The sequence below is a fragment of the Alosa sapidissima genome, chromosome 3, assembly GCF_018492685.1.
Source record: "Alosa sapidissima isolate fAloSap1 chromosome 3, fAloSap1.pri, whole genome shotgun sequence".
In the NCBI taxonomy this organism is placed as follows: domain Eukaryota; kingdom Metazoa; phylum Chordata; class Actinopteri; order Clupeiformes; family Clupeidae; genus Alosa; species Alosa sapidissima.
In genome coordinates this window covers 26,077,498-26,105,182 of record NC_055959.1, presented here as the reverse complement: position 1 = coordinate 26,105,182, position 27,685 = coordinate 26,077,498, and the positions used below count along the sequence as shown (strand labels likewise).

General features: G+C 47.9%; 1 protein-coding gene across 6 annotated transcripts in view; it reads right to left on the bottom strand.

Moving 5' to 3' along the window:
• Positions 1-27,685, bottom strand: part of sept9a (septin 9a) — an 83,323-nt gene that overhangs the window by 22,389 nt on the left and 33,249 nt on the right. For 3 of the 6 annotated variants that reach the window (XM_042087727.1, XM_042087732.1, XM_042087728.1), the window contains one exon: positions 20,491-21,207. In XM_042087727.1, coding sequence (XP_041943661.1) covers positions 20,491-21,207 — 717 coding nt within the window. Of the gene's footprint in view, positions 1-5,611; positions 5,675-20,490; positions 21,208-21,440; positions 21,493-21,648; positions 21,870-27,685 lie in introns of those variants that run through there. The other 3 variants (XM_042087729.1, XM_042087731.1, XM_042087734.1) reach the window with 3 other exon arrangements.

Here is a 27,685-nt window from a genome sequence, read left to right as displayed (position 1 = left end):
TGGAGAAACGGGAGACTTTTTACAGCTGGAGAGCAAACACTGGGGCGAAAGTCATTAAAAAAAACTAAGACCATCCAATACCTAAGGGGTTGTGTGCCTTTTAAACCATTACACAAAGCATTAGTCCATTAGTGCAGAGGCAAGGGTTTCAGACCGAGGACAGCAGTGAGTAGCAGTTAGCAAATGACTGGCAGCAGTGCATGCATACTTTGCTGACTGCTAGATGTAGTTTATTGATTACACCCTCTGTGCGCTAATTTGGCTGCTTTCTTATCTCGGCATTCATCGCCATCCAGCAACTCTCGCTGGTGGAGCCAAGAGACACTCAGAGGCCAATCCCAGAGCTTTTGTAACATGCACAAACAAAACTTTCCACGAAAACCTCCAAGATGCTTTCCTGTTTTCAATTAGGGACAAAAGGGGGGTGGGGGGGGGGGGGGCTCCGATTCTTTTCTTGCTTCTTTGCAAAGTATCCAGTGGCCTGTTTAAAATAAATGCCAGCAATTCCAACACCACAGTGAAGAGGAGGAGGAGGGGAATGGAGTCTTAGTCAATGATTTATTTCTTACACAACGCTTACAGGCAAATAACGGCAAATCACAGGCTGTCTGTCACAGGAAACCAGCGCACGACCGGCCCTGCCCTACTTATCACTGTACCGAGCTGCAAAGCATACAGTAACCTTTTCCACATGTTGACTGAGCAAAACTTCTATGCAACTGATCTTACTTCAAATACCTGGTCTCGCTGCTAATGGCTGGAGTGGATGAAAACCAGAAGCCCTGGTCATTTTTAAAAGTCGCAGCCTTTGGATGAGTGGAATTCCGGTGATTTCCCTGACGACTTCCCTGCATCAGGGCAAAAGCCTGTACTTATGGGTCTTTCTGAGGCCGGTCCCGGTTAGCAGGCAGGCCAATGACGGATGGAGGGAGTAGATGGCCAGTGAGGAGGGATAAAAAAAGCGAGCCGCAAGCCGAGGAGTGCGCCATGAATAACATTAACAAACACGCGTCCAGCCACCCTCAAGGAGGCCTGGCACCGGACAACCTTATTATGAGCGAGTAAGCGTTTAACATCTGCTCTTCTGCTTTGCTGCTTAGAGAACCAGGAGAGGAAGATCCAGAGCGCAGAGGACAGGACACATCGGCCATTAATCTGCTACTTCACAGAACACCACACACTAAAATGGTGCCCGACTATAAACACTATTCTGCTGATCACCACTGACTTTAGAAGAAAGCTGCACAGTCCTTTTCATTACATTTATTCATTTGGCAAATTTGATCCAAACACTACATCCAAATATCTGATCCTAAGTGACAAACATGTGAAGCAGAACTGAACCAAGGCAACAGAAAGTTCAGGAAAGGCAGCAAAGGAGTTTTACAGACAAAGGCAAAGGCAGTTGTTTACTCCCAACGAACAAAGCAGCCCAATGTGGCTGAGCAGAGAGGACGCAGTTTTGCAGTCTCCCGTGCCTCCAAGTTCATCATCTTCAACAGTGATTCCAACAGCTGGGTACTAGGCAACTATCCCTGACTCTGGTCAGGGCAGACAGTGTGCCATATGACCTGCAACAACAACCAGAGAGGCTTAGGGAAATTGCCTCGAGGAAGATGCAATTACGAGGAGCTGGAGCCTTGTGTGGTGAAGGGGGCTGGAGATGGGGAGGTCAGGTAGGTAGGGTTCCATCTACAGCTGCTTGGTAGGTAGGGTTCCATCTACAGCTGCTTGGACTGACACAAAGGGAAAACGTGCCTTCTGTTTTACTTCCCTCCTCCCGTGAAGGGGCCCTTAATAAAGACTCCAAACGCTATGCAAACATTCAGCGCTTTATGGTACCCGTACACCGTGTGTGGGCAGGTGCCCTGGTTAAAGGGACAGCCATTGTTCACCTCTGCCTGGGAGAATGTGACCTTTTGACCTTTGGCAATGAGGAGGTCATAAAAGCAGCTGCCATCACCTGCTGTTAAAAAGATGAGGTGAAAAGGGAGAGAAAACCACCAAAGGAGAGATGGGACAGTGCGTACAGTAGCCATCCGATACCCGCCAGCTGAGGGGGAGGAGGGAGGGAGCGAGAGAGAGAGAGAGAAAGAGAGCGAGAGCGCGAGAGAGAGAACGAAAGAAAAGGAGGAGAGATGAGAGAAGCCCTCTGGAATGGCAAGCATTTCAGGCCAGAGAAGAGTGAAATCAGATGAAAGTCAGGAGAAGGTCGTCACACAAAAACACTTCTGTGTCTCTGCCTCAGCTGGCCCGGTCAAGTGACCCCAGCGCTGAGTTTAGCCTGCATTACCCAGCCTGTGCACCACCTCGCCTGGCCTCCACTCCACAACACAAGACCTTGTTAGACGGCCTCCACTCAACGCTTCCTCACGCTGAACCTGCACACGCACAGTAACATTCCAGCGCGGCAACACAAGCCAAAGCCAACAGGACTTTCATTTCATATATAAATATACTCCGTGCTAGCCTGTGACTGAAGCCCTTGGATGTATGAGGCGATGTGCTTGCCTCCATGTATTAGTTACACTGACCTTAATCCCACCTTGTGTCAGTTTCTTATCTTCAACAGATAAACACAGAATACCTGCTAAGGGTATATAACTACTGATGATAAAAAGCAGACAGCCCTCACACCTTTAAGTCTTGCCTGTGAGGATCGCTATCAAACTCAACAGGCACCACACAGTATCCAGGCCCCATTCGACAGTAAATGTATTTTCCTACACTGAGCAGAATCAGATAGCTGGTCCTCGACCACTGAAGATTTGAAGTCTTGCAAAGATAAGCTTGTGACATTCCAGGCACTGAACTGAAGAGACATACAAGGTAAAAGACAGCCGAGTTCATATTTAGTCAGCAGCCCAAGAAATGTCTACAGTTTCCACTTTCAGAGCTTTTTGTGCACGGCAAGGGATGCCACTTTGCTGTGTGGTGTTCTGGCTTTTATCTTAAAATCCTTTGAAATCTGATACAAAATGTGTATCTCAGTGATGTCCAGGTATGTCCACTAGCCTTGAACACCTGCCTGGTAACTCGACCAACTGAACAAAGACACCTGAAATGATGTGGGCCTAATAAAAGAGTACATTAAAATCTGCAATTGAAGTTATAACAAAAATCAATGCCGCAAAGAAAGATGAAAGAATGATGAATCCTCAATGCAAACCAATGGCTCTATCAACCGGAATTAGCATGCATTAGCTACATTCATCCTATGGGATCACAAAAAAATCCAGCACATTAATACCTTACTTAAAGCTGAATGCTTCTTTGGGGGGAAAAAAGAAAAGGTATTTAATAAATGACTGCAATGCCAGCATGTAATTTATTTAGAGGTTGAATGATAGCTGAGGAATGGGCCTTTGACAGCTAGCAGAGCGTCTGAAGGCCCTGTAATCTGACCCGGGAGTGACAGACGTGGCCTCCAGCACAGCAGGGAGAGACATTACTCAGACACCCCAGCACAGCAGCCACAGCACAGAGGGGCTGACACTACTCCACATACCACCCAACAGTCCTGCAGTCCTATTACCATGCTATCACAAACATTTCATGCCAAGGCCTCTATGGACACTGCAGTGCCACTAGGTCTATACCCCAGACACCCTTCTGTTGGTTTGTTGGAGATTACATGGTTCCACACTCATGGTGTGAAAGATCAAAAGCCATGGATTAGTGCTCGAGGAGGATGGTGTTCTAGCACGTTTACTTTTAGCTGGGGCATCAAAGAGCAGAACTGGGTGGTAGCGGTGGGGAGGGGAGTATTTACAAGCCCCCTTTAGCGTCGGTCATGAAGTGCTCTCCCAGCACAATAACAGTGCAGTGCTGTCAGAGCATGAAAATACAGCTTTCAGCACGGCAAAACAGAAGACAAAGGAAGCAAAAAGTTGACAAACATGGTGGTGGGTGTCCACTTGCTGTTCTGCGTCATTGTGCACGAGTGCTCCCTGTATTTAAAGCTCGACCCTAGTGCAAAGAGCAGGTATTAAAAAGCAGGTATTAACCACGTATGGACACCTCAGCCCACCAGACCGGTTCAGTTTCTCAGAGCCGGGGCTCGGACTGGGCCGGACGCCACAAGTTGGAATGCTCTGATCAGGAGTCCGAGCCAGAGAGGCTTTCCAGCACATACTAGTGAAGCGGTCCAGGGGAGCTACACAACGCAGACATGCGAAATAGACGGGGGGTGGTGGGGGGGGGTTGACAGTAAAGCAAACACAGACCATGCCTGTCAGATTGAGTAAATCCTCAGTTACGACATGGGTATAGCCAGCTGCCTGTAAGCGTTGAGCTCCATAGCCTCCACCTGCCTGACATGAAGACATGAGGAACATGGGGAGCATGAGGAGCTACATGACGTGTTGACATCCAGCACCCACCCCCCCTTGCCCCCCGCCGTTATTTCTGCCAAAGCTGACATCACGGGCCAACCATCCGACACAAACAGCAGCAACTTTTACAGGATTTGGCAACCCCATGCCAAGCCCCCTTAAGAGCCAGTTGTGCATTGTACTCAACACCTGCCCTAAAGACAGTGTCCACTGGAATGTCAATGTGGCTAACGCACACTTGGAGTCCACATTTCTGGAGACCAGAAAGCAAGAGGCAACACAAAATACTTTAAAAGCTGAAGAGGAGTTGAAGCTGCATTTACTGGAGCTCAAAAAACCTCCATTCCTCAGAAGTTTGGAAGTCCCAAAAGGCATTGCTCAACTTGAATTGGCAGACGTGGAGGTCACCCTAATGAACAGTCCAGAGCACCAGTGCAACTCATTACCTCAGTGCAATGTGTTTGTGACCACACATCCTTGGCGTAAAGACAGAATCATCTGAAAAAGTCCCTGAAGTGAATAAAAGTGGAGCGGGTGGGGCGTGATGGATGGATGGATGGATGGATGGAGGAGAGGATGGAGGTTCAAATGAAAGAGGTAAAGCTCCTCAGAAGACAAGGAGGTGTGACATGCTGATTACACAAATAACCCCCGTGGCTTCCTCCATTAATTACAAGGCACACACACACACACACACACACACACACACACACACACACACACACACACACACATACACACACTCATGCCTCAGACAGCAGTAGAGGGGTGAAACAGAAGAGGTGTGTGTGTGTATGTGTGTGTGTGTGTGTGTGTGTGTGTGTGTGTGTGCGTGCGTGTACGAAAGCAGACTGCCTCTCTCTCGCACACACACACACACATACACATACACACAGTTGTTCTGTTTCCAAGGTGAAGTTAACCATTCATGACAAGTTTTCCATTTCAAACCCTGCACACGTGAACATGAGCAAAAGACAGCAACACAGAAACAGTCGCAAGAGAATAAACCACCTTTGAAAAAAAACACAGTGATCACGCTAACAATCAACAAACATGGACACACATGCACAAACACACACACACAATAGTACTCATTGTCAAATTCTACTGTGCATTTCCATTTCCAGTAACAGAGTCTCTACATGGAGGCAGAGAGGAAAGGGAGAGTGGAGAAGCCGAGGAGGAGAGAGAAGAGAGGTGGAGAAGCCGAGGAGGAGAGAGAAGAGAGGTGGAAAAAGGCAGAAAGGGAGAAAAGACAGAGAGCTCTGACTCACCCTCCTTACCCGTCCCCTTGCCTGGGATCTATCCTCCAGTGTGAGCCCCAGCTGGAGTCACTGTGCACACACCCCCCCCCCCCCCCCCCCTCCCCTCACTCGCACACACACACACACACACACACACACTCCACGTCCTGTGCCCCTCCCTCTCCGAGCTCATGTGACATTCCCAGCAGAGACACGCCACACCTCCACACCTCCCCCCCTTCCTTCTCCCTCTCCCTCTTTTCTCAACTCTGGCAAATGAAGCACTGCTGCATGATATCGAACAGCCATAGCTAGCTTAGCATTTGCACTTTCAGTCCACACACACAAACCTCCACCAGTGTGGGGGGGCTTTGGGAGGAGCTGGTGCAGAGGACATAGCAGCTCACCTCACCTCTCCTCTTTCCTTCCTGTTCCTCTAGCTATCTCTCCCTTGTCCTTTCTTCTCTCTGTACTCTAGTTTTCCCCTCTCACTCCCCTTCCCTTCCCTTCTCTGCTCTCGCTCTCTCTCTCTCTCTCTCTCTACTCACTCTCTTCTGTTCTCTTGCTTTCTTTTCTCTCTAGCATTCTGGCTGGCTGGGAGCTACAGCCCCCCCTGCACCACACTTGTGGCTCTGGGAGCTTTGAGAGAAAACAGACAGCGTTCAAGAATCAGTAGTGTCCACACACACGCACACACACATTTATGAGCCTTTAATTACCTGCTGGAGCTTTGGTCTAGTGCAGGAAGAATTTGTGGGATTTCAATTATTTGACAGAACACGTCCAAATGCGTACAGTGCAACACTGTGCTAGGGGGTCCCTCTGCTCAGACTGATCCATACCAGACACCTACACTCATGAATGTTATCTGTTTACTAAGTGCGATCTGCATATAAAAATAATCCACGATTTGATTGATGCACATCTAAAAGTTGTTTGCTGTAATTATTGAATGTGCAATGTAAACCACCCAAATCAACCCTGAAATGCTTCTGTGTCAAACATCATTTTTTTTTTATCCCAGAGAAAGATGACTGAACTTGCTAGATTAAAACAAATATTTCTCTAAAGTTTTGATGACATCAAGATGTCCCGCTTGATGACTAGCTGACAAAGCCCAAAAGTTACCGGCACTTTTATATCGGTACTGTCTACTTGTCAGTTTGTTGTACTCCCTGCTGACAACAACTCCCGTGGAACAGGTACAAGATGCAATAAAACTATCTGCATTGAGTTGTCAGTTTGTTCACCACACAGCTAATGATTCATTGTGCGACGTTATGAGTATTAGATGAACAGTGTGAGATTTCCCATGAAAGGATGAGACAACAAAAAAAAAGATGCTCCCCAACATGCATCAACATGCCCTTCAGTGACTGCTCGTGTAATGCCTGGAGATGACTGAGCGGAAGCGTGGGAGAAACGTGAAGTCGAGTGCACCCTTATTCTGATTAGGGTTCGGGACAGCCCACAGTGCTTCAGACGGGGTGATAGAATCTTTACTACCAGTTATCCATCAACAGCAGGAAGTGCACCAAAGTTCCATATGTCACAGCATGCATATCTCACAGTTGCCCTAATTGCACTTGTGGTTGGATGTATGTGGCTGGAGGGGAAACAACATGGAGAGAAACCTCTGGGTAAGGAAAGTGTTAGGGCTAAATAAGCGTTGCCAAGAATAGCCCCCTTGTACTTCCCTCCAGGAACCCACAGAGACCTAGGGAGCCGCTGTACCCACTAGCCAGTCTGCAAAGGGTGAGACCCCACGGCGTCCACCTTCCCGCAGCCCCTCCTCTTCCTCCTTTCCTGGCCCACTTCCTGTACCCCACCAGAGCTGTGATCATGTTTCCACGGCGACTTTTATTAAATGGAAGCTAAAATAAATCCTTTGGATGTTTGGCTGGTTTTACGGTGTCGTTAGGGGGACTGGAACGCTTCCTCAGGGGGCCGGCTCACTCTGAAGGCCTGTCTTCATGTTCTTTTGAAGTGCTTGTGAAAAAGCTAAAAATGCTGCGTTGAGAAAGCTTAGACCCAAAGAGCTAGATAAAGAAACCAGGGGAGGTCGGGACTGAGGGATGATTGTGCTCTAATGCATGTAAACATACTGCATGTACGTGAAGGGGGTGCTCTTATCATCTTCTCCCAACACACTGTAAGACAAACTTCATCCAGACTGCAGCTTCACCATCCCAGACCAAACTGCTCCATGACTCTTTGTGCTTCTCAGCTCATGTAAAGCAACACATTAGTAGTTCATGAACCTTAAAATAATGGCTAATAATAATGACAAATAATAACAAATGATGTCATTTTTATGACACCTTGACTTATAATGGGCCAAATTTTTTATGACACCCTGACTTATAATGGGCAAAATTAGGTATCCACCTTAGGGCTAAATGGGTACCCACAGCACTTTGAAAATGGATGACGAGGAATTCATACATTGTGTTACTTTAAGGCAGGTTTCAGTACTCTTCACAGCAGCCCAGCCCTAGAACAGGCACAGCAGGCACTGCGTTTCCAGCGATGCTCTGTCCCAGTTCATTTCAGATGGGCTTCCTACCGATCACAACATCTGGAATACACACAGCCCTCCTCCCTGAGGACAGATGAGTCATGGCTAGAAAGCACCACCAGGAAGAGCACCGGGGGACCAAACCATCGAGACGAAGGGGGGGGGGGGGATTACTCACAGGGGGTATGAGAGACAGAAACAAAACACAAGAGAGCGGAAGATGTGTGTTGTGAGAGCGAGTGAGTGAGAGAGAGACTTCAGTAACTCTGCACAGGGCTTGTTTCAGATAAACAGTGGCAGTATGCCATCTTCTTCCCTTCACCTCCTCTCCCTCCTTCACCCCATCCCTCCATCCCTCCTGCATAGTGCAGCGCAGGGTTGATTTATTCCTCCTCTGCTCTAATGCAAACCAGCCGGTTCAGGGCCCCTGGGCTTCAGCAGCGGACATCACGGCTGGCCTCTACAGCCCCTCTACAGTGTGTGTGTGTGTGTGTGTGTGTGTGTGTGTGTGTGTGTGTGTGTGTGTGTGTGTGTGTGTGTCTGTGTGGCTCTATTGCTCCTCTAGACAGTGGAACATTGCTTCTGGAGACACTCTGCACCACATGCGCACAAACATCCTCTAAACGTAGCTACAATAGCATGAAGGGAATGGTATGACACACACACAGAGACACACACACACACACACTCAGATGGAACAGGGATGACTCACTCTTCTTAGAGCTCAAATCTGGAACAATGTAATTGAAAGCTTAACTGCCACATCCACTAGCTGCAAGTCATCCAAGAGTTAACTGATGCCACACATACTACCACACACTAACACAGTATCAAGGTATAGCAATACGTCTAGCGTGTGCTGCATCTGTGGTGACTGGCTTTAGGCTAGGCACATGCTCTAAACACACAGAGAAGTCTGAGGAAGGAAGAGAGACCCCCAGAGTTGTGCCACATGTTCAGCACCCTTTCCCCTGACAACACACGTACGCACACACACACACACACACACGCACACACAGGCACACACAGGCACACACAGGCACACACAGGCACGCGTGTGTGTCGTATCTGCAGAGGGAAAGCAAACGCTGTTCTCTGCTCAGCGTCACTCTGGAGGTCATGCTGATACAACACCCATCCATCAGCCTATGCTGGTGCCCACCCACCTTTTCCCTCGCTCCCAAAACACACACACACACACACACACACACACACAATCCTCCAGACGCCTGCCCGAGAAACGTGATATTAGCACCGTGGGGAGCCAGCGAAGGAGCACACTCAAAAGCCTGTGTCATCCAATCAGTTTCCCCCGAGCCCGCTTCCCAACACCCCGTGATGAGGGGGGTCAACAAACAGCCGACAGCATACCTGTACTTTTAGTGAAGTTAAATAAGCCCCTATCCACACACACACACACTACAATTTTCCATAATATTTCTTCCCTCTATTTTGCAGGACTCCGGGGGTTGGAGTCCCACCAGGTAATCTTATCTCTCTGTGTGGCCTGCAAAGTCATTGCATTTCCTCTGTGAAAACCACTTAAGTAAACACACACACACACACACAATTGCATATCACCCAGCTGGCAGGGACTGATGGCGTTCCATAGATACTTTGGGGTGGGGTGAGCAGTCTTACCCACGAGAAAGCACCAGCTCTCCCTCTCTTCACCCTTAATAATAGAGTTGGGCTACATGCGCCCACGGTCTGGGACTGCTCACAGCTCCCAACAGGGAGCTTTCTTCCGCTGATAGCTGACGCTGAGGAGGAGAGAGAAAGCTGATAGGGCTTTGTAGGCTCCACACATAATTTCAAATCTCTCTCTCTCGCACGCACACGCACACACACACACACACACACACACTAATGAAGAGTTACTGTTTACTTTAGCAAGAGAATATCCTTAAAGAGCAACTGTTAAAAACTGTTTCAAAAAGTCTCAGATGAAGTGAACAGCTTGGGGTTTGGAAATGAAGAGGCCCCATTCCATGTTCCATGTCGTTTTGCAGCCATCTGGTTTACGGACTCGTCCCACTGAGGGAAGAATCTCTTTTTCCGAGGAAGGCTCAGGAACACCACTGCACCACAGGACACCACACAGCACAGCTCAGCACAGCACAGCTTAGCACAACACAGCTCAGCACAGGCTCCAGTTATAGCAGGAGAGGGAATTTTCCAGAGGTCGCATCGGCAGCCTCATCGCTAACGTGTTGAGTCACACTATGGACACACTTCAGGGGATCCCACTCTCTCCCGCTCACACACACACACTATCCCAAAGGACACATAGGCGGCATAGGAGTTGACGCATGTCATCGCTGGTTCAAAGATAACATCCTGCATGCTGATTAGACATTCAGCTGTGGAACATTAGTGGGTTTACTCCCCCTTATAGAGCTCAGCTATAACACAACGAAAAACACACACAGACAGACACACAATCCGTGCAAGCAAACCCATGACTCCTTCTTGAACTCCTATATACACACTCTCTTTCATTCACTCACAGTCATATCTAAAGTCTGGTTATTTAATAGCCACAGAGAGAGAGAGAGAGAGAGAGAGAGAGAGAGAGAGAGAGAGAGAGAGAGAGAGAGAGAGAGAGAGAGAGAGAGAGAGAGAGAGAGAGAGAGAGAGAGAGATTGATGGAAGACAACTGGATTATCTGACTGCAACCATTCCCGCCTGTACCCTCATCAGGCCTAGCTGGGGTACACAGTGTGTGGGGGCAGGGAGACACGCTGGTGTGTGTGCCTGTGTGTAGGGGGGGTTTGTTCCTCTCTGATCCATATCAAACATGCAGTAGCCAGGCCTGGTGGGAGCCCACAGGAGGGCCAGTGTTGGGATCAGATCTGCAGCCAGGCGACAGGCAGGCCGGTCAGTTCAGAGCCAGACCCCACACTGGGCAGCAGCCCTGCCAACTCTGACACACAGCACCAACTCTGTGTGCATGCCACGGTGTGTGTGTGTGTGTGTGTGTGTGTGTGTGTGTGTGTGTGTGTGTGTGACAGACGAAGAGTTTAAATGTCCTGACAGTGTTGGCCCAACATTATCACACAGCAGGAATGCCGAGTCACTGTGTGGTGGTGACACACGAGCCATTTTGTCACCAGGCTCTCAAGCGCCCTCATGAACAAAGCCATAAACAGTGTGCACTGTTCTGCTGAGTCTGTTATGGATGCCTGCCTATCAAGGCCACAGAGGAACAATGTCCTCTAATGTTTCAACAGGAGACACTAGCTTCTAACATCTGAAACAGCCAGACACAGCAATGCCCTTTCTTCTAATAATCGTCTGCAGCTGACTACAAAAAAACATCCTGTCCATCACTAGGGAGTGGACTCTGGACAGCCATGTCCCATGTTCAGAAAGAATACAGTACAATTACAGCTAGAGGCACTACTATTAGGACCACCTACAGACCACTCAAATGTAAGGGAGACTCGATGAATTGTAACTGTGAGACAGGCGAGGACAAGAGAGGACCAAACTGCTCTTCTGCTCAGGGAACCATGACTCAGCAAAAGCAGCACCCCCCCACCCTGCAGTTCAAGTTTAGAACTTTGCAGAGTCACTGATGGATGGCCACAAGGGAGGGGAGTGGAAAAGCATGGAAGGATGGACTTTGGGGTGGGGTGTGGGGTGGGGTGTGGGGTGTGGGGTGGGGTGGGGTGGGGTGGGGTGCAGGCCCTGGGCAGCTGAGTGTGAATCAATGGGACTTTATTATTAGAACTGCTGACCTGGCTGGGAGAAAGGAGGGGGGGGGCGAAACAAAGCAACGGGGAAAAATGCCCACAGTGCTGACCTTCTGAAAAGCAATCAACACAGCGAAAAAAGCCTATGAGAATCCCGGGGGCACTGGGCCAGTTATAAATGGAGGTCTTGATTTAAGTAACCACTCACACACTAGGGCTGTCACTTTACGTTCGAAAATCGATTGCACAATCGATTGGACCAAACAACACAAGTTTCGAAAACTAAAATAGGGAATCGATTTTAACCAAATATGTACACTATTAATTTTAAACAAATAAAAAGGATAGATATAACGAAATTCACAAACAAGAATATAAGAATATAAAAGAATTCCGAAGTGCAGTAAGCATTGCGAAAGCTAAAAAGAAAATTCCCACCAATTTTTCACAAAAGTGACAGCCCTATCACACACACACACATGCACACTCACATTCACAAAACAGGATTCTGTGGATAAACTGAAATGGGTCTACCTACCTTGTGTGTAAAGAAAGGGTGTGAGAAAGGATGTGAAAAAGGGCTACTTCAGCCCCACCCCTGGGAGAGCAGGAAGCACCTCCGTCAGTAAACAGATCCAAAGATCTGGACCAGAGCAGTAGCAGCAGACAGTCACTGTGGTCACTGTGCTGCTCCCTGGCCACCACAGCCAGCTCTTTCACCGCTGATACAGCTCTGAGACTAAAAAGCAAACACTGACCCAGGATCAGCCTCATAAGCCAATCATTTGCTAAGACAATAATCAGGGGAAAACTCTAGAAGGTAAAAAATAAAAGGCCAGGGTATAATTTTGGTATTACCATCAAGATATTGGTAGTGTGACACTACTACTTTATATATTGTGTCAAAGAAACCCAGAGAGTACTCCGTGCTGTAAAAAACTCGAAATGTAGGCTTTCTAATCAGGTTCCTGACACACATAGTTCCTGAATAACCTTCACAGCTATCAATATCATTCAATATCTATCAGCTTATAAGCTATCAATCACATTTCAGCTTCCTTAAAAACAGCCAAGAGAACATTACTTCTGGAGTGTTCTCTGTGAGGGGGCTAGAAGAAGAAAGGCCTGCTGACCGTCCAAACCTCCAAAGGAGGCCTGGCATCTGCCTCACCTGCATGGACTCACCTGCAGCATCTCCAGGAGTGGGCTCAGGCTTTACCTGTGTAACAGTGACTCCTGCTGGAGGAGATGGGGAACTGCACTGAGAGGGAGCCAGACTACTGAGCAGCTGAGAGGAGTACCCCTCCTGATGGGACGGCCAGGCCTCACAGTCCGAGCAGCAAACTCTAAATATAGTGCGGACTAAGGAGACCTTCAGAACCACCACAAAGAGCAGCAGAGTTAAGGACTACAGCAAGACGGGACTGTAGCGAGACATACAGTCACAGTACAGTGCTTGTGTATGCTTGTGTATGCATGTGTGTGTGTGTGTGTGTGTGTATGCGTGTGTGTGTCTTTGTGATTGCCAAAGTGACCCACTAGGAAAACACTGCACTAGGGTCTTCTTATGCAGGGAGGATGTCGTTGCCTGGCTGTTTGTGTGTATGTGACTGTGTGTGAGAGAGAGACAAAAAGACAGACATATGGCTAATGTAAATTGAGTAATGAGGCTGATAAGAATTGTTTTCATGTGCTTTTTTGAGTGAGCAGGGAGTTAAAAAAAAAACTCCATCTCCTTCCTGTTTACACACACTCCCTCCCCTTTCCCTCTCCTCTGTTTACTCTCTTGTTTGTTTGCTCCCTCGCGGCGAAGCGTCTGGCCTTGGCTGAGCGGAGCGGCCGTGCTGGTAAGTGATTTACGGCCGAGTACATTTCCGCCCCATGTGACACAACGCACAAGTCCCGTCCTGTCTGGGGAAAAAAAAGTACAAAATCATCTGGGCCCAGTGGCTCTCAAAGGCCACCTCTGTTTGGGCCAGGGAGAGGAGATGCCGTCTGGATAAATACGTTTAGCCTGAGAGAATGGTCACCCAGCCTCCATCTACCCACTCACTGGCCGAGCCGACCTGCCCTCTGCTTCCTCTCAAGTGGATGTGGGCTGTTCTCGCTCGTTCTCTCTCTCTCTCCCCCATCTCGTTCTCGTTCTCGTTCTCTCTGCCAACCACTCCTGCATTCCCTGACCACCGGCATTTTCAGCATTTCATGCACGCGTCCCCGCAGAAGAATGTTGGTGATCCAAGCAAAGCAAAGAAAATAACAAACCTGAAGCTTTCCCAAAAGCCTCTGTGTGTTTAGGAACACACAAAGTCTGCATCTCTGACCCCATAATACAGTGGACTGCCCTTACTGCCCACAGCGATGTCGAGACAATAAATAAACACATTTTCATTTTGAAAAGATCACGCTGAATCATGGTTAATTGGTCAAGAGCATTAACCCAAGGTTCATGAATTTTTGTTGTTTTGATAACACGGAGCAACTCGGCTACTTTTGAACTCCTTTTCTCATGAGTTCAATTGTGACCATTTTTTCCACAGTCATGCTTACATGCACACAGAGAAAACGTTGACATTGACAATAAACAAAAACATTAACACCATTAGAGAATACACACTTTGCAATCACGACTTGCTCAACAAGTTAACAGGAGACTGAGAAGTTGATCTCAATGTTTGGTCATTCCCCATGGCCTTTACAGCAACGAATCTTAAATACTGAGATGCTATTCCCTCAAACCCATCTTTTCACTTCCATACTATACCATACCATAATCCACACAAAACCCCTTTAGGCATTTAACAGTGACTTTCTCAAGACTCCCTCTGATCAGTTAGCCGCCTGATGGGATTGATATCAATGATCTAGTCTCTCCTAGCAGATAAGCGCTTCCTGTTCAGACGCACACTCCTGCAAGAGGAGGAAATTAGTGATGACTAGGCCGCTAAGGCACAGCTCTCGTCTGACAGGTCCGGCTCATGCATCATGGGAAAGTGCATGAATTGCTTCCTGGGGTCAGGAGAAGGGTCAGCCTTAAGTAACGACTAGGAGTCAGGCCACTGGAGATGCAGGCCTAATCTATGATGAAGATTCGCCGTCTGGATCGATTCCACACATCAACTACAAGTTAATCACACCACACACAGACCAGAGTCAAAAACACACAGGCATTAGAAAGATTCAAGGTTCGAGATTAAAAGATGAACGCGACACTCCCAAAACATGACTATTCCCTGCAGGTTCTCGGCATAGATCTAGCATGGTGACAGCAAGCCTGTGGATAAAGTTTAGACACACTAGATACAGTTACAGATGAATAAAGTTTATGGGAATCTGGGTTCCCTTAAATGATGATCTGGTGGCATCCAACCCAGAGACAGCCATCTGCTCTGGCCAAGGTTTAAGTGGAAGTCTCTCCGATGGGCCAAAAGGAAGGAAAGTAGAGTGCCTTTTGAGTGCCTTCACACACACACACACACACACACACACACACACACACACACACACACACACACACACACACACACACACACGAATGGCAAATGTGGAGTCCCGTTAGATAATTTCCTGTTCAGTACTGTGGAAGGCCTACATTGACAGGATGTTAAAAGCCCAATAGCCCCAGCCAACACTTAATGACCCTTGATGGGGGGAAACCTCTAGGGGGACATAAAAACAGCCCTCATGACCATCAGAATGATGTGTATTTAGATTCATATCAGCTTGCAGACATACCAAACAGCGCTGAACAAATTAACACCCTCTCTTTTCTTCATAAACAACTTTCCCTAAATACCATGCAAGTAGCTGTGACTGCGGGTCCCAGAAGAGGGGGAGTGGGTCTTGCCGGCTCCAGGCCCAGGGCTCTTGAACACGGACCCGCATGTTCCCACCGGCAGGGTGGCGGGGTTGGGGTTGGGGGTGGGTTGGCAGAGGGAACCCTGGAGGGTTGGTCACGGTTAATGTGAGGGGGAAAGACAGCATGACCGGAGTGGCTCACCCTCGAGCCGACAGCTCCCCCGAGAGCTAATGACCACTCATGGACCTCAACACATCATCTGTTTCGCTCAGTATGCCTTTCTTTCTCTCTATTTGTGCTCTTCCTCTTTCCCTTGATCTCTCTCTCTCTCTCTCTCTCTCTCTCTCTCTCTCTCTCTCTCTCTCTCTCTAATCCGTCCATTCACTTGTCCTCAAATACACACACACACACACACAATGCAAAGGATATCCTCTGCCTGCTCCCAACAGCTTAGACAAAGAGGGCACCCTTGGCAAAAATGAGGCATCGAGTTCCGCAGCGGCCCATAAGGCCAACACAGGACACAGGTGCGCACTGGACACAAATCACAAACCCACGCGTCTGCGTCTGGACAATTCTAATTCAATTCCACGCTTAGTCTTTCTTAGCTGCTGTTAAGTCACATGGAGACAGTGATGCATTCCCCATCATCTCAACAGGAACTTAACTCAAAGAGGATGTGTGTGTGTGTGTACTCATTACTTGAGGCTACTGCAGGGTGGCGTGACCCCTTGGGTGCCTCATGCTGCTATCAACAGGTGGGCCGAGGGGCTTTCCGTAAAACACAGTGCCTTCATGCCGGGAAGGACAGATCATTCTTTATCTCTCTCAACACCTTCATGCCATCCTCCCTCTGACCAACCTTCCAGAGCGAGAGACACAGAGAAAAAAGAGAGAGAGAGAGAGAGAGAGAGAGAGAGAGAGAGAGAGAGAGAGAGAGAGAGAGAGAGAGAGAGAGAGAGAGAGAGAGAGAGAGAGAGAGAGAGAGAGAGAGAAAAAGAAGGAGGGAAAGAGTGAGAGGAGTATTCTGTTGTTTCATGTCTACTGTGAGGTCACCGAGCAAAACTGCTAACTCTGCCATGCTCACAATCACACGATTTGCTTGCACGCCTCCTCCTGGAATGCCCTCAAAGACAACAGTGAGCTGGCTAACCAAATTCAGCCAATAGAGTTCAGTTGTGCAGCTCCCCACAGTGACTACTATGTCATGCTCTATTACACCTCAATGCAGATCTAACCACCCTTAGCCCAACAATACAAAAAAGCTTCCTATTCAACAGTGTGAAACAGCTACAGACAGTACAGACATAACTATAACACCAACACATCTTCTCAAGAGAGATAGGAAGCGTATGGTAAGTGTGAGTTACACAACGTCCACTATGAGACCAGGAAGTGAACGCAACCCAAGCTCCTGCTCATTCCGAAACACGGACACTGGGGGTCACAGTTGGTTTTCCACTTTGCCGATAGTTTTTTCTGCTCTCCCAGGTGAACCACCCCTTACCACCACCCCCCCCCCCCCCCCTCCCCCCTCCCCTCTTGTCCCCTCTCGCTCGGCCTGGCTGCTGTTTACAGGAATCCGTGTGGGCCGGCCCTGGCTCTGGCGCTCTCCCCCGACCTGGGAGGGAGAGAGGGAGGGAGGGAGGGAGGGAGGGAGGGATGGGATAGTGGAGGAGGGGGATGGGGTTTGGGGTGGGGGTTTGCGTCCCCCCCCCCCCCCCCCCCTCGTTGTGGGGGCTTTTGCCGAGCGCCTAGTAATTGAACCCAAATGTGGCAGACGTAGCCGCACACAAAAACACATCTTGAAAAGGTTTTCCCGTCACGTCTGGATTTTCTCCCCCCTCTCTCGCTCTCAGAGAGCAAAGTAGGAGTTGTCACAAACCTCTGGATGGGAATCCTGGATGGGAAATTGTATATGCATGCACACTGAATCACAAACAGAGACACCACACACACACACACACACACACACACACAGCTAGTCCTTGTATTACCTTTCGTTTGCTGGAAAAACACTGGCTTCAAAGACCACATTTCTTCCTATTTCTGAAGGAAGAGAGAATTCTCTCAGGGGTTTGTTTTGAGTTCAACACTTCCACCATCATCATGGCTTCCACAGAGGGCCTTTGATGCTGTTCGGACCACCAAGGCCACGCACCAGGGCACCAGGGTAAAAACAGACACGCATAACGGCACGTCAGTCACCTCCGCTGAGAGCCACTCAGCCGTTTGATTGAGCAGGGCAGGCGCGCCTGCAGGTGTGCGTCCGTACGCACTGTGCGTACCATCAGGCTCAACAACGAGAGAAAATTTCCCTGTGTGTGTGTAATGTGTATTCGCACCAAATTGGCCCACCATACCTTCCCAACTATGCACAGTATCCCATTAGCTGCCATCAGGCTATTTACAATTTTCTATTACGTAACTTACACACATTTAGTTTGAGCAGGAGACACAATACGCATGCAGGCACATAGGCTACTTGTTTTCTTTTACTCGGCTATCTATCTATATATGGTTATCAGCACACAATGTTGAGCTAATTCACTAATTCAATACTCATGATGGATCACAAGTTTAAACAACAGAAAGTATGGAGGCAGCAAAGCTAGAGGAATTATTCCAGATGGGCAAGAACAAGGTAGGCAATTGGTGTGCTTGTGAGAACGTTAGACTGCATTACAGCTGTTTAAAGCCAGATGTCAAGAACAAAACAAGGTAACTTTAGCCTGTATAGGGCTGTATCAAGTTGTCCAAATGAATAGGTCATAGTAGACGTTGTTGTTGTATTATTGCATGTGGATGTTTTTGCTGACCAATGCATGGCTAAACCGGGAAACGGACAAATATTGTCCGCGCGTATTTCTAAAAAATTTTTGCGGGGGGCGGCGATGGGTCGGGTGTGCGTACCATAGCATTAATTCCTGCAGGCGCCCCTGGAGCAGGGACTGACTTTTTAATGGCACTGCCACACATGCGGCTGGCCGCCACGGAGCAGGCCAGTGATCAGCCACCTGCCAAACAAATTGCCCCGTAATGGAAGGGAGTCCCAGACTGTGCTACAGCCACAACGAACTGGAAGGCTTCTATTTTTATGAAGCGGAACACTTATGGACTCCAGACTTGGAATGTGGCACCTTTCAGAACCAACACTGGCTGGGACGGACCAGGCTCGGAGTGGGTTGGGCTGGACGAGTGTTGAGCGGACTACCAGAGACCTTCTCATACATTCATCATGGAACACTTCCAAGGTGCAACATTTAAGACCAGACCTTAAATGTCACACAATGCTACCTTTAATGGGGCTGTTGGCATATGTACAATGAAATCTTATTTACTGCAGCACATGCATGCAAAGGTGAAAAGAACCACTCTGCACACTTTCACAATAAACACCTCTACCAATTTCAAGTACACCGGCCATGCTAATCTAGACTCAAAGTGAAAGTCAGAAATAAAAATATTTTCAGCCTACAGTGGCAATTTTCAGAATTTTCTCCCCCGGTAGGTAAGGCTGAAATGCAGATGAGAAGTCAATAAATAAAAATCTAGCATGAGTTTTAGAGGCCTCCAAATGTTTAACGTGTTAAACTGTTATGGTAAACCCAGAGGAGGATAGAGACAGTAAGAGAGAATGACACACAGAGTCTTAAATAGATGGATGTGTGCAGTCTCTCAGGGCATTCTTTCCTTGCAATAGCTGAAGTCCAAACTTCACTCCTTTCTTTTTTTCCACCCTGACACCTCTGTGAAGAGATGGAGGAGCAGGATGAGTCATGTCCACTCAGAGCTCTGGAAGAACACTCTACTCTGGCTCATCTATCTCAGGAGAGGGAGCGCCAGTCCTGGTATGTGTGATGTGTGAGTTAGTCCTCTAGCACACACCATGGCCCTAGGCTACCATCAACAAAACAATTCTGAGACCAGCATAACAAATAAATATATAAGAATCAGGTTCTCCATCCACTAGGTCAACAAAAACACTCCCTTCTTCTAAATTCTCTGCAACTCAACTCCACTCCAACTTAAGTCCAAATATAGACAGCAATCGGTCAAAGTATCAGATTGCAACATTAGACAAAATGTTTGGTTGGCCCAACATGAATGCAAGGCATGGTCCAATTTTAACTCCCCAAGCATAAAAGAACAAATAAGGGAAAAAATAAATCAAAGAACAATAAAATAAATACCCAAATATACACAGCTTTCCAATAGTAAAAAATCCACTTGCCACAATAATACAACCAAAAAGTACTTCAGTAGATAGCTGGCCAAACAAGACACCCCTGAGAAACTGGTGGTTGTGGCTCCTCAGTTTGCCAGGGTGAACCTATACTTTGAGCTGAATAGTCAGCTTTAAAGTAACACTCAACCCAAGCTGGAACGCCATGGCATGCTGCCTGGCCAAACACTAAAGACCAGAGCCCGTTATTAAGTCCAGCGCCTTAGTCTCCTCCTCGCAGGAAACAGATTGCGCTTAAAGAGACTGCATGACTTTCGGGCTCTCCATGGCAGACTGCCTGACAGGAATCTCAGCTCCGCGGCTGCCCTAAAGTGATCTTTCATGAGAATCTGACATCATGCAGTTTGAGCTGGACAGAGTGCATTCTTTCCTACGCAGGGTCCCTGCTACTCTCATTATTAGGCAGCACTGATGGTAAAAAGGCTTCTGAAGATTAACAGCATTTTCTGTGCAGGATAAGATGACTGAAGAGTGATATTAAGATTGTCCTCAATCACAGCTCTATTGGGCACACGGTGGAAAAACAATCATAAGTACACAAGAAAAGAATGTTGATGATAACATTCAACTACCACCTAACCTAACCCACACATATTTTACAGTTTATTTAAAGTTAAAGCAGAGGAGCAATGACAAGACCCAAAGACTTACTCTCAGGTGGTGCTGTGGGCGCTTCGATGACTGCTGGCTGGGATCTGTGCTCCATGTTGCTGGGGGCATCAGTGGGCACTGTGGGCAAGCTGGTCTCCACTTCCCTGGGCAGGGGCTGAGACGGAGGCGGAGGGGTCTCCAGCTGTCTGCTGCTGGCGTTCATGTCCAAGCGCCTGGACGGAGCGTCAGCCACCACGGGGCTAGGAGGCTCCACTCTCCTCTGGCTGGGCTCAGGGATGCGGGAGGAGAATGCTGGGGACGGAGGCTCGGCCCTCCTGGGGGCCACTGGGGGCTCCTGGCTCGGGGGCCGGCTGAGGGTGACCTCCGTCCGCCTGTGAGGCACGGCGGTGGAGGCGGCCTCTGGGGCAGTGGTCCTGTGCGCCTGCACCTCGGGTCTCCGCAGGCCGTAGCGGCTGATGCCAGGGCTGGGCGAACTGTCCACCTGCTTGGAGGAGATGTCGATGGAGATCTCCGTCCGGCGGGACACCGGCTCGGCCACGCGTCCACCCGAGAGCTCCACGCGCCGCAGGCTGGTATTTGGAGAGCGTTGGTTGGCGCCATCCTTGGATGTGTGGTCGGAATTGCGGGAGCTCAGGTCATGGAATCGCTGACTGCTGGGGGAGGTCAAGGAGGATCGCAGAGGGTGGGTCCGACGTGACAGGGGTGAAGAGTGTGTGGAGGTGTCCACCTCTTCCACCTCAAACGACCTCTTCAGAGCTGCAACACAAAGATTGGACAAAGTCAGAGTTTGCATCCATGTACATGCTGACTCCGGGCCACAATCCAAAACATACATAATGAAAGAGAATTGTCCTAATAACCAAAACGTCTGGAATATGTACATTTGCAACATGAAAACATCAACCCACATATCACACGTGCTAAGTCATATCAAGCAATAGACTTAGTTTGATCTAAGGTTCACTTTTCAACAAACTGTATTTTCTAACCGATGTTATGTTCAACTACACCATGACGGCTATTCATATTGCGTCATCTATTTTCTTGACCAGCTACCCGATCAAGATGGTTCAGAGTAGGCCTAACGTTCAGAGTAACGTTATGATACCAGTGGGCGTCGTCAATATATTCTTACAAGGAACACAAAACCTGCTGGAGACAGGAAACAGTGGAAGGTAGCATGTTACATTGTTTTACCTGATTTTACTTTTTTTATGTAGGTTGATAACATCATAGCAGAGGATATTTGCGCCTGTTGTAGGCTACACACGCACGACACCAACCAGATTACAAACACGAGGTAAACCCAGTGGAATCATGGGTAGGCCTTGATAATTCGTAGTGATTTTTTTTTGCCGTCTTTCAAGTAGCAGTGGCAGCAGGCCCACACAGTTCGCCCACTAACTCCCTCTCGCAGGCCCTCCAAAGAGTTGCCTCCAAACGACAAACGTCTAGCCATAGCCTATTAACCTCGAAATAATTATTACGCAGCGCTTGCTAATAATTAATGCCGAATTAGTGATTCTGAGACATGTTTCATTAAAGAGGTTTCGTAATACCATCAATGTGGTGTAAAGAAGCATCTTAAAATGATGGCTATGCAAACTATTAACTTGAACTGAAACATCACTTCTACTGTATGTGGAACAGAATTCTGACTAACCAGAAAGGCCATATTTACAAGCGCTTATTCCACTCTTGCATCAGACATGTCGGGATACTTCATGCTATGCAGGCTCCATGAACCATGTCAAACACTGCTGGTATGTTCAAGGTCTTAAAATACATGCCAGAGTCTACTGGCAGATGGTCAGCAGAAGGATTAAGAATGAATTGCAGGTCTACAGCAATGGGAATGTGCTATGCTTTCTGTCATTACCCGTGATATTCATATTCATATTCATATATCATACATCCAAAGTCTACATTTCCAACCTTTCTAACCAAGGTCTGTGGACACAGTGTGACATCTTGATCTTGGGCTGAAAAACAGGGCTGCAACTAACGATTATTTTCATGATTGATTAACTTTTGATTATTTTCTTTGAATAAATTAGTTGTTTGGTCAATAAAATGTCAGAAAATAGTTAAAGAAATGAGTGTTTCGCAAAGCCCAAGATTATATCCTCAAATGCCTTCTTCCTCCATACGTTAAAGATTGTTTAGTTTACAGTCATAGAGAAGCAAGTGAGCCCAAAATAATTCAAGGCTGCAATCAGAAAATGTTGAGGTATTTTACTTAAAATAGGAAAAATGACACAAGCCGGTTAACCAATTACTAAAATAGTTGGCAATTTAGTTAATAGTTGACAACTTATCAATTAATTGTTGCAGCCCTAGTAAAAGAGCATGCAAGGCACTTCAAAGCTCTGTACATACAAATTACATTTTCATTATGACCTATTTGCCTGCTGAGTTTGAAAGCTAGGATATACGCAGAGCCAATGAAAAAAACGTAATGTACACAGTTGTTCTAAATGCTTTGTTTCAGTGTGTGCACCTTTAATGGTAACTGGATCTTTTGACATTCTCAAGGTCTGAGCTGCTGGACCCAGAGGACTGAACATGAAGCCATCTTGTCTCATACAGTACAGAGGTACAAAAGTATCTCTCTCTCTCTCTCTCTCTCTCACTCTTTTTTTATTTGTTTTGCTTTGCCCGTAACAAATGTGTGAAGAGAAAACACCTGTCACAATCATTTTCAAAGCAGGTAAAGCTGGAGCTCACTGACCCTGGGTTGGGTTTCTGCACACACACAAAAAAAGTCAAGTGCCTCCTGACTGAGAGCCAGTGGTCTTGTTGTAATATGGTTACTCCCATGCATCAAGCTCAAGCAGGGCCATAGCAAACTTTTTTATTTAACTTTCAGCAATCATCATAAACAACAACAACTACAACAATATGTCACAAATCAGTTATGTGATACCGCAACGCACAAGAAAACAAAGTCAGACTGTTTTAAAGTCTTGCCATTGATGTTCTCATGAGCCAAAGTTCACCGGGTCTTTTCAGAGTGTGACTCATCGTTTTAAAAGGGACTGAGGCTTAAATCCCCCCTCTCTCCCGCTGATGTCATTTCCTGTGGAAAGAGTCATGAGAACGTTGTATCCCAGGGAGGGCTTGTTTGTGAGTTGTGACCCGAGATCAGGGGCCCAGTATTCACACACAGCCTCACTTAGAGTCGGAATATTGTGACTTTGGACAGTTAGCCCTCTTGGCTTCAGCTTTAGTGTCGAATGACCTAAATGACTAAATTCAATTTTAGTCACTGTAACTTTGGAGATACTCCATGTGGATTCAGAGTCCATTTGTTGCTGTTAGAACCATCGTTTCCAGTCTTCTGAGGGCATCTTTGCAGCGCCATCCCAGTGCTGGCAGGCTTGCTGTTAGCTTAATATGGAATCACTCTGAAGGACTGTGTGTGTGTGTGTGTGTGTGTGTGTGTGTGTGTGTGCGCGTGTGTGTGTTTTTAAAGGCTGTGTGCATACCCCACATACTTCCATGGAGGCACATGTGCTGTGTCTGATCTTACCAGTGGGCACAGAGAGAGCAGCAACAACAGAAAGACAAACACAGTCCTCACCACACCCACACGTTACGTTCTGCGCTCCACACCGAAAGGTTACGTTCTGCGCTCCACACCCACACGTTACGTTCTGCGCTCCACACCGAAAGGTTACGTTCTGCGCTCCACACCCAAACATTACGTTCTGCGCTCCACACCGAAAGGTTACGTTCTGCGCTCCACACCGAAAGGTTACGTTCTGCGCTCCACACCCAAACATTACGTTCTGCGCTCCACACCCACACGTTACGTTCTGTGCTCCACACCCAACGTTATGTTCTGCGCTCCACACACCACTGATTCTGGTTCCACGTTCATGGACGGAGTCTGCCTGTACTCTCAGAGGTCCCTGGAGCTGCACTAGGCCTCGGTGGAAAAATACCGGATGCACTGACGGTCTCTGAGTGAGGAGGAGTGGGAGGAGTGAGAGGAGTGAGGAGGAGTGAGAGGAGTGAGGAGGAGTGGGAGGAGTGGGAGGAGTGAGGAGGAGTGAGAGGAGTGGGAGGAGTGAGGAGGAGTGGGAGGAGTGGGAGGAGTGGGAAGGCTGCCTCATCCTGAGGCTGGTGACCACTGACATCTAAATAGCCCAGCAAAAACAACTCTCCCTTTGTGTGTCATGGCTATCTGTCAGAATGTTGTATTTCTGATGACATTAGGTTATGGTAAATCCAAGTGTAACGCCATGACTCAAGAGCAATGTAGTTATCATAGAGGGCAGGAAGTGGTCAGGTTTTTGTTTTTATTGCGCCTCATAGTCCTTGGGTATACTATTTAATCCTCTCTGTCAAACACAGTCTCTGTCCCTGCATGGCCCCATATCATGACAGATAGACTGCAGTAGAGGGGTCTGCAATGCTGCAGATGGTTTCTGTATGTTCTAGATGGTGTTTATCTCCAAATCCCCCTGCCCAAAAGCCAGCCATATGTGGCAGAATGGTAAACTCCAGATCTGCGCTCTTGCACGGCAGATAAATCAAGCTACCAGAGCCGCATGGAAAAAAATACTTTGTGTCCACTATATGTGTGTGTGGGAGAGAGAGAGGAAGAGAGAGAGAGAGAGAGAGAGAGAATGAGAGGGACATGAAGAGAAAGAGAGGTCTTTGAGGGAGAGACAGTGAGAGGAGAGGGGAAAGAGACCTGTGAGTTTGCTTGCCATCTCAGCTGTGGCGAGACGCGTCTGATGAGGGCTCCAGGCGTGTCTGTCAGACACAGAGACTAAAAAGCCAGACTGACTGAGTGAGGCTCAATAAATCCGCACTGCTTTTGATTTATCCAGCAGATCTAGGTCAGTAAAGGAAAACTATTAATTCAGTCTCAATGGCTGCGTTTAACAAAGTGACGGTGTCTGGGTTTCTTTTTTTTGGAAGTTGATTATGTGAACGTTGGGTCACTGGTTAGTAGCCTGAAGTCGGCCATGCTGGATTTAGAGGTGGGAACACAGAGCGTGCCACACCTTTGGACCTATGAAGTGCTGTCCATCAGTAAAGCATCTTTACTCTTAAAACACCCCACATGGTATACCCTGTGGAAAACCCACATTGATGTTCCTTTTCTCATGGACTTTTCATCAAATCTGGTCTCATTATGTCTGCCCACACGTTGCCTGAACAATTCCTTAATTGGTCTCCTTTACAAACTCAGAGTGGGTTCTTGTGGGCTGACCATGTGGGATTGACTGTGTCAGGCTCTGTAGCTTCCGGCATCCAAGCTTCATGGAATTTACAGTGGGTAGTCATGGAGAGTTTAGTGGACACATATGGAATACTCACAGTCCGCTGTGGGCTGCTGGCCTCAGGTGACCCAGACTGTGTGGCCCTTTGGTCATGTGACAACTATCACAACTCATATGAGCCTGGATATCTGAAGGCCAGGACAGCACAAGGATGACAACAGAGGTGAAATTTGAGTAACCGTCTTTCCTTGGAGGTGGCATGGGGTTTATTCCTAGTGGACCTGTGTGGATGTTGTATGAGCAGCTAATGCAGATGCCTATACAGGGGCTATACTGACCCAAGCTAGTAGCTAATGATAATGATAGTGATGCAGCTAGTGTACTGATGTTTTGATTTCTCCTTGCACCCATGCATATCAGCACAATGTCTATCAGAGAGCATGAAGTGCATCGTCCGTGTCGCTCATTCACGCTGACAATAATGTAAAGATTTATGTTTCTTACCGCTCACGCAAAGAGGAGCCTTGTCCTGCTCAACACAAACCTGCACAGTCTGACTAGCTGGATAAAGAGCTGGAAACGCCATATAGGGATAAGGGCCCAACAGACAGACTCAAGAGGGGAAGGGGGAGTGCTACAGCACAGAGCATGATAAACACACACACACACACACACACACACACACACACACACACACACACACACACACACACACACACACTCTCATGCACATTTGGGTATGTTTGTGTGTGATTGTGTTGTGTGTTGATATACATGAATCAAGGACAAAAATGTCAATATTATCAGGCCTTCAAAGCTATCTCTTTGTACAGCATGATACTACAGCTCACAGCACAGCTGCTGAAAGCACGAGCATAATGACCCGCAAAATGCTTTCTTTCTTCTATTCCCAAAACAGTTGCTATCAGTTTTACCCCCTCCCAAGTTTCTTATCCCTCGCACTCTCTCTCCCTCTCCCTCCCTCTTTCACTGTCTCTCTTGCTTCAGTCAGCAGGTTCCGTTTCTCAAAAGTATCCCTCACATTCCCCAAACCATGTTGCTGTGAAATATCACATGGCTTCAATGCACAGTGATAGAGCTCTCTGTGGATTTAGCACTTGAGCCATCTTTTCGGGAGCTCTGAAACTGCTCCTTCTCCGAACGGCTCTACGCACATGAAAAGCGTGTTGGTCACGTCAGAGAGTTTCACATGGCTCCCTCTCTATCAGTACTACTTGTTGTCAGGGGTTAAGTGGGTCAGTCACAAGACCTGCTGCTTTCCACGTCCTGTGCCTTAGGAGGTATCATGTGTTCGGTCACCATTCACGGCAGAGTTACGCTAACTGCATGGGTTTTGTCCAACGAACACAAGAGCGCATGTCATTTTGTGGCCTCAGCGTGATTCACCGCGGGGGTCAAAGGTGATAAACAACAAACTCTCTTCACGTCAGCGACCCACTCCTAGCAGAGAGCGAAAGAGAAAGAGAATTCCACTGAGTTGCAGAAAAGAGAGAGAGAGAGATAGAAAGAGAGAGAGAGAGAGAGAGAGAGATAGAGAGAAAGAGAGAGAGAGAGAGAGAGAGAGAGAGAAAGAGAGAGAGAGAGAGAGAGAGAAAGAGAGATAGAGAGAGAGAGAGAGAGAGAGAGAGTCTTTCATTGCTTCCCCACCTCAGTCCTCCCACCCCAGCCTCGCATGAACGTCTGGAAGGGGCTCAGGGGCCTTGACTAAGCATGAGTATGGGGTTTCACTCTGCACATCCAGATGGAGCAGGAAGGCCGAGAGACCAACTGAGAGAAGGAGAGAGAGAGCGAGAGAGAGAAATAGCCCTTCATCGGAGCAATGGCAGCATGTGGAAACAAAGCTCTGCTATGTTCTCCGGCTCAGTGCCCGAGGAGCACTAGACACCGCTGAGGTGACAGGAAACCTGTGCTGAGGCAGCAGGCAGCTCCTGAGGCCGATCGCTGACTGATAGTGAAGGAGACGGACCTCGTGGTCC